The sequence below is a fragment of the Embiotoca jacksoni genome, unplaced genomic scaffold (assembly GCF_022577435.1).
Source record: "Embiotoca jacksoni isolate LCO1_2020_lvr unplaced genomic scaffold, fEmbJac1.0.p SCAF_4, whole genome shotgun sequence".
Taxonomy (NCBI): Eukaryota; Metazoa; Chordata; class Actinopteri; family Embiotocidae; genus Embiotoca; species Embiotoca jacksoni.
Window position 1 is genome coordinate 2,915,001 of NW_027185392.1, and position 12,669 is coordinate 2,927,669.

At 46.0% G+C, this 12,669-nt stretch overlaps 2 protein-coding genes across 11 annotated transcripts in view; one reads left to right on the forward strand and one right to left on the reverse strand.

Moving 5' to 3' along the window:
* LOC138209287 (phospholipid phosphatase 3-like) overlaps positions 1 to 4,085 on the forward strand; it is a 7,491-nt gene extending 3,406 nt beyond the window's left edge. For all 4 annotated transcript variants that reach the window (XM_069167756.1, XM_069167754.1, XM_069167755.1 and 1 more), the window contains 5 exons: positions 231 to 388; positions 498 to 784; positions 908 to 965; positions 2,790 to 2,966; positions 3,070 to 4,085. In XM_069167756.1, coding sequence (XP_069023857.1) covers positions 231 to 388; positions 498 to 784; positions 908 to 965; positions 2,790 to 2,966; positions 3,070 to 3,168 — 779 coding nt within the window. In that variant the 3' untranslated portion in view covers positions 3,169 to 4,085. The remainder of the gene's footprint in view (positions 1 to 230; positions 389 to 497; positions 785 to 907; positions 966 to 2,789; positions 2,967 to 3,069) is intronic.
* Positions 4,086 to 5,544: 1,459 nt separating this feature from the next.
* LOC138209702 (adhesion G protein-coupled receptor L1-like) overlaps positions 5,545 to 12,669 on the reverse strand; it is a 31,186-nt gene continuing 24,061 nt past the window's right edge. For 6 of the 7 annotated variants that reach the window (XM_069168468.1, XM_069168465.1, XM_069168469.1 and 3 more), the window contains 6 exons: positions 12,085 to 12,253; positions 11,826 to 11,975; positions 10,848 to 10,944; positions 10,649 to 10,759; positions 8,892 to 8,915; positions 5,545 to 8,554 (listed from right to left, as the gene is read on the reverse strand). In XM_069168468.1, the coding sequence (XP_069024569.1) occupies positions 6,561 to 8,554; positions 8,892 to 8,915; positions 10,649 to 10,759; positions 10,848 to 10,944; positions 11,826 to 11,975; positions 12,085 to 12,253 (2,545 nt within the window). In that variant the 3' untranslated portion in view covers positions 5,545 to 6,560. The remainder of the gene's footprint in view (positions 8,555 to 8,891; positions 8,916 to 10,648; positions 10,760 to 10,847; positions 10,945 to 11,825; positions 11,976 to 12,084; positions 12,254 to 12,669) is intronic. The other variant, XM_069168470.1, reaches the window with a different exon arrangement.

The following is a 12,669-nucleotide window of genomic DNA, read 5'->3' on the forward strand; positions in this document are numbered from 1 at the left end:
GGTTTGGTTTTGTGTGGATAATGAACCACGGTCGTTTGGTTGTAATCTCCTCTCTAATTTTCTTTATCGCCCCTCCTTTAACAAATTCTGCTCCCTCTTCTTCCCTCCACAGTAGCATCGCCAGTTTTTCATCTCTAAGAGGGATATCTGTAACGGGTGGTTGTTGAGATATCAAGGCATATCTTTCTCGGTCTAATTCAGTTTGTCTCCCTCATCTTCCTCCCTTGCAGCTTCCATCCCTTTCTTTGCGTGTGAGCTGAAGACAGTGAGTCCTTACAGAAGGGGCTTCATGTGTGGCGACCCCAGCATCACCTATCCTTATCTGCACAGAGAGGCCATACCGGACGAATTACTCATCGCAGGTGGCATCGTCATCACCGGCCTCACAGTGAGTACTCATCATCTTCATCATAGCTGTCAGCGCATTCTTATCCAACGTACTCATCTCGCGAAGAGGATGAGGAGAACGTAATATCTGACTGCGCGTCCACCTCCAGATCGCCCTCGGGGAGTGTTACCGGGTGCGTTTCCGGAGCGTCAGCTCCAAGGCCTTCGTCAGGAACCTCTACGTGTCCTGTCTGTACAAGGAGCTGGGCTGCTTCCTGTTTGGCTGTTGTGTCGGCCAATCGCTGACCAACATGGCCAAGCTCAGCGTGGGACGGCTGCGACCGCACTTCCTGTCTGTGTGTGGCGTCACCTACGCGTCGCTCAACTGCACACCTGGAACCTACGTTGCATCAGTGACCTGTCGCCAGCCGGACCACCGGTTAGAGGAGGAGGCCAGGTGTGTGTGTGTGTGTGTGTGTGTGTGTGTGTGTGTGTGTGTGTGTGTGTGTGTGTGTTTGAATTTGTGTTATGTAGTCTGCTTTTATAATGTGTTTTTCTAAATACTTCTCCAATTTTACAGGAAGTCGTTCTTCTCTGGCCATGCTTCTTTCGCGATGTACACAATGCTCTATTTAGCAGTGAGTATCTCCATCTCTATCTATCTATTGGTCTCGCTTTCACGCACGTTTTCTCTCTCAAGCACGCACACACTCAAACAAAATTGACGCCCTTTCCAATTTCCAATTACCATCACTATAAAATGCAAAGAGAGAGAATGAATGAAACAGGGACTCATCTTCAGTCCAGTTAGCATCAAAAAGCGAGAGAGTGAAAGAGGAGAGGGACTGGAGGGAGATACGGGACAAACAGAGACGGCTTTGTTCTGCTGTGGGAGGAGTGTGACCTCGCATCACCGTCTCACTGCTCTGCTCTATTGTGTGAGTGTGTGTGTGTGTGTGTGTGTGTTTGTGTGTGTGTGTGTCTGCATGTTTACATGTGTAAACTCCTGCAGTTATGTGTGTATATGAAAGCCTATGTTTGTGCATGGAGGTGCCTGAATATGTGCACTCATTTATATGCACACTTTCAGGGCTGCATCGAAAAAAGTTTGGATCTGCTTACAGCTGAAAATGCTCAGCATTAAGAAAATATAATGTGCTTGTTGCTTATATTTCCTGCCTACTCTAGTGCCAGATTTTCTATAGTATTCCTAAAAGAGAGTATGTTATTGTGAATATACTGTAGCAAGAAGGTCTGACAGTTTTCAGAAATTAACCTCAGCATCAACAAAATAGTGACATTTACAACCAAGAGCAGCACTTTAGAGGAGTGTTTTCCGGCTACATATCAGTGAAACCGACGTAAAACAACCACTTGCTTTCATGGTTTAAATACGCGGCAAACATGTTTTCATGGAATCTGATAATTCATGTGATTCTTACACAGCTGGATTAGCAAATGAACCATGGGGACACAAAAGCTGTAGCCAGAGGGTTAGAAGACAGCAAGACTAAACTCCCAGCAGTGTCCTTTTACTGTGTCTCTCTTCAGTATCCGGTGTTTAATGCTGTGTGAGCAGTTCATTTTTTAGTCTTCACCAGGGAGGTTATATTTTCGGTTCTGATCCAATTCTCATGAAACACGGTGGAAGGGTGCAGCATCAGCCAAAGACAAGCCCATTACATTTCGGAGTTGATATGAATCACGGGACAGATTCAAGAATTATTTTTCACTTTCACGTCATAGGAGTTGGCCTTTTGGAAGGTCTGCGCTCTCTGAGTGCTCTTGTAGTTTTAAATAATGTTAGCGGTGCTTTGGGCATCAGTAACAGACTTAAAAAAGTAGATCAGGAATACTAACAATATCTTGCTCCTCTTTGGCCCTTAGAAGAGGAGAAACATAATTAATCTTGGAAGCTGCATCAGTGCCCTGATTACTGTATGTGTGAAATGTTAGTTCGCATGAATCTGAAGAGAAACAAGACAAATACAGATGGTTGAAAAATTAAAATTAGAACTGACACATAAGTGCCTTCAGGTGTTCGGTACTCTTTTGTGCCCTTTAAGTCTCTAATGAAATCAGTGATACCTTTTTCCCTGCGTGGAAGTCTCTGCATTTCTTTTTCATGTGTCATAATTTACAAAGGCAACAAGTAAACAAGGAGGATGTGTTGATTTACTGAACCTACTGTCAATTATTGGCATCACCAACTCTCTCAATAAAATCTCTCTCCCAAAAACAGACCAGCATCCAATCACCGCCCATTTCAACCATTATCTATCTGGAGACGCTACAAATCACAGCAAAACAAAACTGCAAGAATATTTGAACCCCACCGCGATACAAAACCTGAACCTCTGAGCATCTCAATCCTCCACTGATCTTTAAAAATTCTTTAACTAACGATGACCCAAATGTATTGTCCTGTTCACTAAATGAGACTAAATGTTTATGTTTTGCAGTTTTACCTGCAGGCCCGGCTGATATGGCGCGGGGCTCGGCTGCTGAGACCGGTGCTGCAGTTTTTCCTGGTTCTGCTGGCAGTGTACACGGGTCTGACCCGCATCTCGGACTACAGGCACCACCCGTCCGATGTGCTAACAGGCTACATACAGGGAGCTCTCACTGCTTACTGGGTGGTCAGTATTTCTTTACCTGCTTGTTTCTGTGCATCACTGCGTGTCCACATGTCTTAAGTCTGCTTAAGCCTCAAGTTGGGTGTGTGTTTGTCTTTCTTCCCAGGCCTTCCACATCTCGCCCATGTTTAAAAACTCCACTTCAGATCTGTCTCCGACGGACACCCTGGACAGCCGCCTGTCGCCCCACCACACTGTCTGCTAAAGCTCACACCCACCAACCCCCACCGCGTACCAACGTGCCCGAAGTCTGGCTTGGATAGACAAGAGATTTGAAGAATGTGAAACCATTTCCTGTGAAATCAAACCACATACCTCAGTATTTGGAAAGATTGTGAGAGAAAAAGGGAGAATAGATGTCGTGACATACACTGTCTGTGGCTCGAACGAGAGAAAGGAAGAGAGAAGGTGCTGATCGCGGCTCCTCAGCTGGTTTTATGTATTATGTAAGCAGCTTGAGCGCTCAACTTTTTGTCCTTGTGACTGATCTTAGCTTCACATGTGACACTTAACCTGTGAGACGAGACTGAACACAGCAACCACTACCACTCTATATATCATTTGTAAATATAAGCAGATTTTCTTTTTTTTACAACTCGAATGATACTGTAAACGCACTTTTTGATGTTAGTCTTATTAATTACCACTCTGCAAGGATTCGGTGCGTAGAATGTAATATATTTTATACCGATATGGACTATATTGAGTAGCTGGTTTATTTTATATATAAACTCATTTTGTTGAAGGAAAGCACAAGTAGCAATAAAGCAACTTTTAATGTGTTGTAGCAGTATGTGATAGCAAGTGTCCGTCCATCTGAGCGCAGTATATCATATAGTTGAGAGAATGAAATGTCTTAACAAAATACCGTATGTATTATTAATGTAAGAGTATGGATGCTACTAGTTCTCAGGCTTTTCTTTTCTCCATATAATGCTAAATATGCATGTCGATAACTTACCAGTCCAAGAGCACACAGATAATTTTAAATAAATGTGATTTTTTTTAAAAATATTTGTATTATTGTTTCTTTAATTTACATATATATATGTGTGTGTGTGTGTGTGTACATATACATTTTTTGAATAAAATCGCACAACCTTTTGAAGGTTGACTACTGTGCATCCTGAATTTCAGAACTGATTTTTTTTTTTTTGGCCTCCTGGGGGCAGCGCAGCAAGCTTTTAACACAACAAGTCAACATAGAGAAATGTCATCATACATTTGGAGGAATGTTTCTGGCCACCAAATGAATATAAGGCCAATATTCACTCTGTAACTCCTGAGGGAATCTGCTAAATGTTCACCAGCAAGTCGCTAACTTTGTCTGCCTGTTGTTTTGTGCTGGGCAGATGGCGTGTTGTGGATTCATTAAAGCTTTTTTACTATTATTATTATTTTTTGTTGTTGTTGTTGTACATATTCAAGACAGCTACCGGCTTTGTCTTGAAACAAGATTGACGGAGCCTGAACAAAAATAAGTTATGGGCTTTAAAGCCAAAACTATGAGATGAAAGATGCTAAAATGCTTTAGAAATGAGGGTAACTGCAGAGCAGGGTAGACTTCTCTGTTGGTTTGTAACGAAAAGTAACACCTGTCACTTTACACACAGACATCTGTTTTTCAGACAAAGTTACACAAATTAGCACAGCTATAAAAGCGACGGTGCGTGACTTTAACATAAACGTGCATCCATTTCATGCTAAACACCCGAGAGTAAGTTTATCATTGGCAAGACGAATATCCGTATATTTTCACAGTGTTTTAAATCTGGTGTCTGGGGAGATGCACGTGCTGACAGGATGAATGTGAACTGCTCTTTGGGCAGAGCATGAGCACCGGAGACTTCCGCTAACCGAGCCAGCTGTCTTCCGGATTAGCGCTGTGTTAACTCGCATGGCGCTCCCAGACCTTCTAGATGTTATCAAACCCAATGAATCCAATGCTGATGATGAAACGAGTTATTTCACAGATGCTGTGACACCTTTTATTTGATTGATCCACCATTTTTCCACCTTTGTTTCTGCACCGACGGCTGCGACAGACTAGTCTACGGCAGAGCACCGGAGGCCTCCGCCAGCAGAGCCAACGAACCTCCGGTGTAGCCCTGAGATAACTTGAATGGGGATGAAATCAATCCTGCTCTTCTGGACTTTCCAAATGTTGTCAGACCAAATGGATCATATTCTAGCAGTGAAATGAATCGTTTCGCAGGAGTTGTGACGCCTTTTACGTAATTTCTTCACCATTTCGCTACAATTTTTCCACCTTTTGACAGCCGCAACAGTTGCGTCGGAGGCGACGGCCGTAAGCACATGTCAACGGTGTTTGTGTAATTATGCTCCCTGGCAGAAAGGGAGTGCCCTTGCACACTGCAGGTTTAAGTAGATAGTTCAAGAAAATAGCACTCAATGCATTCTTCGACTGTCTATAAGTGTATTTCTCTTCATCACTGCCTGCTGGCCTATTCTGTTTATATCTTTATACGGCTCATCAGTACCTGTTCCACCTCATTTTCTACTTTCGACATATCAAGTGTTTCTGAACGCCTCCGTCTCTGTGTACACAAACACAAAGAGAAAGACGGGAACATTTATTTCACATGTTTACTTGAACTTCAATAGCAATACAAGACAATCAGAACACTTGAGGTCGATATGTACAAGGATCTCAGGGGGCGGAGGGGGTCGCAGAAAAGTTCTGAGGTTTTATATGATCTCTGGCTCTGCAGTCAAGAGGTCCGTTGCTATGACAAAGTCCATGGCAACAAGTTCCATCGCCAGTGGCAGGTCGCGGGGCAGAAGTTTTGGTCTTGATGTGAAATAGGATTGGTCGAGAGTTCAAAATCAGTAGGAGGGGATGTGTGTGTAAGAGCCCCTCCAGTTGGTATTGATAAAATGCTTCACTGTGATACATTAATTATACAAGAATGATGTATATACACACACACACGCACACACACGCACTCGCTCTCTCACACACAGATACACACCCTTACACGCACACATGCTCATCAAGCTACGCACACACACTCGCATGTACGGTCACGCACACTTCAGCACTTCCTCCTACAGTATGTAGCCATGTAAAGCCACTATAAAGTCATGCACATGTTCTTTGAAAGGATTTTTTGGCAACACACAAGTGCTTCTTTGACACACTGTTTGCTTGCTACAGGGAGGGGCAACACCCAGCCGATGAAGCAATAGAAACTTAGACGACGGGCTGAGAAGGATAAGCACCGATGAGATGGGAAGACACAGCAGGGTTTCAGGAGAGAGAGCAGAGGAAGAGGAAGAGGAGGAGGAGGAGGATGAGGAGGAGGAGGAGGAGGAGGAGGAGTTTTAAATGGATCACAGTCATACAAAAGTAACAAAACATGGAAAGGGGGAAGTCTCGTGGTGATCGGGAGATAGAAGCAAGGAGGAGCAATCACAGTCATTGTTTTCATTGTTACCGTCATCATCCATCATCATTAGCCACTTTGTCATCATAATCATTGTCGTTTCCATCAGTTTGATCATCATTATTTGTTGTTTTTATCACCATCCTCCTCCTCCTCCCTGGTTTCTATGCCCCAATCACCACCGCCCTAGTCACAGGCTCGTCACCCGCTGCATCTGTCCGTCGTCTCCCTCAGAGATGGGCTCTGCTGTGTAGCCTGCCTCTCCGTTGGATGCCAGTGGGGGTGGCTGGTAGAAGGTCTGCAGGTGATTGGGCCGCGGGCCCAGCGGGGGTCGCCCCAGGCTGTAGGGCAGCTCCAGGCCGGACCGCTGGGACTGACCAGTGGGGCTGACTTCCTCTGGACCTTCAGGGCTGCTGTCCGGGTACGAGAGGGTCGGTGGGGAGGTGCGGGTGTAGAAGCGGGGAGGGGAGCTGCTGCGGCTGTACACCTGCGGGGAGTGGCGGGAGTAGAGGTTGCTGGGAGGCGAGTTACTATCTCGTGGAGCGAAGATATTTGTCGGCGGAGAGCTTCGGGGGAAGATGCTGAGTGGCGGCGAGCGGCGGTCACCGGGGTAGAGTGGAGAGGGGTTTGAATCTCGGGTATAGATAGGTGAGGAGTCAGGGTCGAGGTCAAGGTCAGGGGTCAAAGGCAGAGCGAAGCTGTCAGAATCCTCTCGTTCGCCATGAAACCGAAGAGACCCTCTGTCTTTCCCTCTTTTCCTCCCGTCTAGGCCTCCATCTTTGCTGTCAAACAGGAAGGATTCCTCCCTGTCTATATCCATCCCTCCCCTCCACACATCCAGCGCTCTATCTTTCTGTTTCTCATTCTCCCGCTCCATCCCTGCTCTCCAACCATCTCTGTCCTTTAAAAACAAGGATTCATCTTTCTCTCTGTCAATCCCACTTCTCCATCCGTCCATCCCGAAATCTTTCTTCTGAGTTATAAAAGTCTCTTCCTGCTCTGTCTCCGCTCCTCGCCACACCTCCATCCTTCCATCTCTTTTCTCCAGCATGTGAGACTCCTCCCTCCCTCTCTCCACGCCGCCTCGCCAGTCGTCCATCTCCCCATCTCTCGTCTGAGAGGTGAAGGATTCGTCTCTCCCCATCTCAGCGCCTCCCCTCCATTCATCCATCATTCCGTCTCTTTTTAGTAGAAACGTCTCATCCTTCTCTCTGTCCTGGCCGCTCCTCCACGTCTCTATGCTTGCCTCCCTCTGCTTCATCAGCAGCGGCTCTTCCAGAGCCTTGTACAGGGGCTCCGACTCCTGTGGGGGAGGGGGAGGAGGAGGCGGGAGGGGCCTGTCCCGGTAACGCTCCCGGTCTCTCTCCCTTTCTCTCTCTCGGTCTCTGTCCGTCCCCCCGCTCGACTCCGCTGTGCTGCGGTGGCGGGACAGAGTTCCAGGGGTGCGGCTGAGGGTGGAGTAGGGCCGAGCTTGAACATCAGGCGGACGCGCTTGCTGCCTGTCCTGGAGCCCGCGGCGGCCCAGAGTGCCTTGCAGCTGCGACCGGTCCCCGTCTTTGAGCAGGTCACGGGACTCCAAATCTCCAGAAACGCGTGTGTGTGACCAGCCGTCTTGTAAGCGTGGCGTTGTGGCGTGATCTTGTCCACGTGTTGTGGAATGTGTCTCAGAGTCCGGTGTGAGGTGCCTTGTATGCGCCCAGCCCTCTTGTGCGTTGGAGCGTGTGTTGGGCTGCATGGTGGCAGCCCAGCCCTCTTGGGGTGGCTGTGGGTGTCGAGTTAAAGTGGCCGTGTGGGTGAGAGCTGCCCTGTCGAGGTGGTGCGGCCTCGCCAAACTCCCGTAGCGCTCGGGCGGGACGGGCATGGGGACCGAGGGCCGCAAGTTGCTCTGCACCAGCTCTGAGATGATCATCTTCTCCAGCGCTGCGGCGTCAGACAGATTGCGACGCATCCCCGCACCGCTGCTCAGATCCGTGCCCCCGTGCGGCGTGAGGAGGGCCGGGGAGATGTCGTCCCCTCCCATCCCAACTCCGCCATCCCTCAGAAGGTCAGTGCTGCCCACCACTCCAGCTCGGGACCCGGGTGTTGTTCCCAGACCGTGCAGGGTGAAGGTGTTGGGGGTGTAGCCTCCGTTGAGGCACACACTGTCCAACCCACAAGACTCCTGGCTCTGAGACACACCACCCTCTGTTTGGAGAAACAGGAAGAGGCCAATTACAGAAAGACAGGGAAATCATTAAAAAGAGATGCTTTTATAGATAAATATGAATGAACAAATTAATGAATGAGCAGAGTTTGGTGTTCATGTGCCTTCTGAGGGTGTGGCTTGACCAAGGAGATTTGGGTATTAACAATATTCTCTGATGAAATGTTTGATTATGTAGCCACATGGAGAGATGTTCGTTATGCCTTCATGATCTGTGCAGAGTGCAAATATTGCACAGATATTCTATGAATTGAACCACAGTGCACGAGGAAGTGGCGCTCAATGATTCAAGTGAGCACAAGAGGGAAGAGCTCATACTCTGTTTGTTTCTGAAGGTTCCTACTGGTCCACGTTAAGACAGAAAGACAGAAAAGGAAAGAGTCAAAAAACATCCAAAAGACAAACAATTTAAAAATTGCAAAACAAAAAGCAAAATAAACAGCCCAGTGTCTTTCCCAGGATGTCAAATACTGCCATTTTAATTTGTGGAAAAGAGGCATGACGCCCACCTGACAGAAAATCTTATTTCACATGCTTCTCTTTAAAAAATATTTGAAAATAAATACTGTTACAGCTGTTGGCATCAAAGAGACACACACAAGGTGCCTTTTGGCATCACCTCCGTGAGAAGGAGGACAGAAGGTCATGTGACAAGAGTACAAAGAGTACAAAGAGTGACAAAATCCAATAAAGCCCGGGAGACAAGTGTTCCAGTCTGTGAAAAAGCAAAAATCTATTTGGATTTGTTTTAAGTCATTTTTGTAAAATACTTTACATGACTTTAAATACGTAAAATTATGTCATTTAAACCAAACCGTGATCTTTTTCTCACCCTAAACAAGTAGTTCTGGTGCCTAACCCAAGCGGCGACCAACAGTGACGCCAGCCATCAGTTTGTGAACTGACGTTCTGAAGCTTTGAGTTTTGGGTTTTTACCGTTGCCATTTTGCTATTTTGGAGCCAGAAGTGACCATATTTGGACGAGCTGGGGAGGAAGGAGCTGACTCGATCTGATTGGCAACCTGAGGACACTACGTGCCACCCACCGATAGTGTAAACATGACTGCACCACAGGCCTGTCAATCATACAGACACGCCCCTAAAAAAGGCTGCTTTTTGAGACGTAATATCTAATTCATTACATTACATTACATTTCATTTAGCTGATGCTTTTATCCAAAGCGACTTACAATAAGTGCATTTCAACCATGAGGGAACAGACCCAGAACAACAAGAATCAAGAAAGTACAATTTTCTTCAAGAAAGCCAAACTACAAAGTGCTATAAGCAAGTGCCATTTTAAGCGCTACTAAAGTGCTACCTATAATTAATGAAGCACCACAAGACTAATCAGGAGAAGTGAATTTAGAGAAAGACAGCCTAATGACTAGTGAAAAAGATCAATTGACTTTGCATTTCATAAGAGAAGATGAATGGGAGTCATTGGAGCCTTTTTGGAGTCAAAACCGGTGGTATTGCACTTCAACTCACTTCTGCATTGGCCTCATTTAACAGACCCGGAGGCTACGTCCTCTTTTTTTTTTTTTTTTTTTTTTTTTTTACAGCGTATGGCTTTACCCTAACCAAACTATAGCCATGTCACATTTCACCCAAACCATGATCTTTACCTAAACCTAAACACATGTTATTTGGTGCCTAAACCTAAGGCACCTATTGTGTACGTATAAGATGTCAAACGGCAGTGTTTGGCACCCTGGGATGACAACGGGCTGATTACAATAAAACAAACTCACAGCACTCATACTCACAATGAACATTTACATTTTTCATTTATACTATACAGAAACTGAAAATGACAAAGTGTACAACGCAAAAGTCTTAGGCTCCTAGCAAAAAAAACGTGTTTAAGATTACTCGAAACAAAATCTTTAAAGTTACAGATGGTTACTGCGTGGAACGGTGCTTTTAAATAGACATGAGGTATTAAACGTAGCCTCCGACTTTTGTGCGTCCACATAAAAGAGAACACAACTAAAAGTAACAGCAGAAGAGTGCACATGTAGAGAAGAATAATTAAGAAAATACAGAGCCGTGACTACTGCAATGAGAAGTACCTGTGGAGGTGAAGGGCTGATTGTATCCCTGTGCCAGCATTGTGTCATAAGGAGAAGCTCCAGCATGAGTCTGCAAGACTTGGTTAGTTAGGAAATGGTTCCCCAGAGCAGCTGACAATGGAAAGAGAGGGAGAAAATGAATATCACGTTCTTCACCCACAGAGGGGACGAAGCTGAGATTTTAAAAGGTGACATTCACCTCGGTTAAGAGTCGGAGTGTTGTTCACATCTGCAGCGATGAAAGACGATTCAGTCTGTCTGCGCACAGTGTCATTCCACATCCGTCTGATACGACTCTGGAAAAAAAAGGATAAAAAAAAAAAATCAAATAGCTTATACCACTATTGTCTTGTCCTATTGCCATGGTTTTTACGGGTTCCAGGTAGTAATGCCTGACTATCACCAGAAGGTGGCGCTAGTGCCCCTGAAAGCTGTTTGTCAACTGTAATTCAACAACAGAAGAAGGAGGGGACGAACGCGTTACTATCACACTCCGGTAAAATGTTTGTGGCTGTGAGATTAGACGCTACGGTAAAAACAGCAGAAACATGCAAAGAAGACGACAACCGTCAAAAAGTTCATCAAAAAATGTACAAAAACGAGGTGCTGTGCAAACTCTGCCAGCTAAAGCCAGCATGTCATAAGTCTCCCACAGCTATGCACAGTCATTTCAGAGCAAAGCACCCAGCAGACGGTCCGTCCACAGTTCAACAATCAATGGTGAGCTTTGTCTCCAAGATAGAAGTTTCTGGTCCAACCAGACCTCCTGCCAACGTCCTCAGAGACAGAAAAATAATCTACAAAGGGTCAAAACTCAAGCAACGCTTGCAGCGTGAGGAAGAAGTTTAACATTAGACCAATGGCTTTCGGCTTGTGACCTTCTCTGGTTGACCCTGATGGGAGGCACAAGCCGAAAGGTGTAGGTCTAATATTAAAGTTGCTCTACATACTGCAAGTGTATTTGACCGCTTCTAGCTTTGACACCAGGCAAACTAAGTTTGATGTTACGTGCTCATCACAGAGATCGATGGCTGTCATGCTTCTCGATGGCTTCATCAAAGGCGAGGGCCAACGGTTCCCAGTCAATATCGAATAGTGTTTTTGCTTAAAATGCACGCCACTAGTCTGCTTCACAGAGAGAGAAAGCCATAGACAGGTAGAGTGTAGTGTACCGTACCTGTCTGTTAGCAGTAGCTCTGCGGCTCTGGCTGCTGGTGTAGCGGCTGTTGGATCGAAGGGCAGCACCCTTCACCGAGTCTGGAGAGCTGGACGAGGACGTTGCACAGCACTGCGAGAGACGCAGGCATCGTCCGTAGTCCTTCTGACCCTAGGCGAAACATAAATCATGTACATGATGGGTTTAGTCACGAATGATCATGTGACAGGCAGACACGGGCAGTTACAGTATATACTGACTCCAGAACATTGAGGCCGACCTTTCTGGCGAGGGTGCAGTGCAGTATGGTGATAAGGAGGCCCTGGGCCGTGTTGAGGGAGGAGAACAGGTAAGCGAGGAGGAGAGACGGAGCTGAGAAGAACATCAGGCCCGAAGACCAGGTAACACTCTGCAGGAAGAGCAGCGTCAGGGAGCCCACGGCCCACGCCCTGCAGACACCGGATAAATGTCATTTCATTTTTCTGACAAGCAAGTTCTAAAAGAGATCACTTCCCTTCATCCATCAGGGTGTTCTTTTAATTATACTGTTCTCCTCCCTTGAGCTTAAAATAGACAGTACTCAACTATGCTTCTATTTTACAAGGCAGCTAAGACATGAACAAAAAGGGAGCAAGGGTGTATCTAAATATGTCAAAGTTTGAACACTCAAATCTGTCTGAAACTCCCTATCAACAAGCTCTAGAGTTTAAAATAGCAGCTAAAAAACAGAATGAAAGAAAGAGCATTGTGACAGATGTGGGTGCATGAACTTAATGCAGGCTAATTGTTAGAAAGACACATCAAGGCTGACTTTTTGTCCTTTGATGGGTGGAAGCCTTGTTTTTCTCATTTTATTTTGCAATCT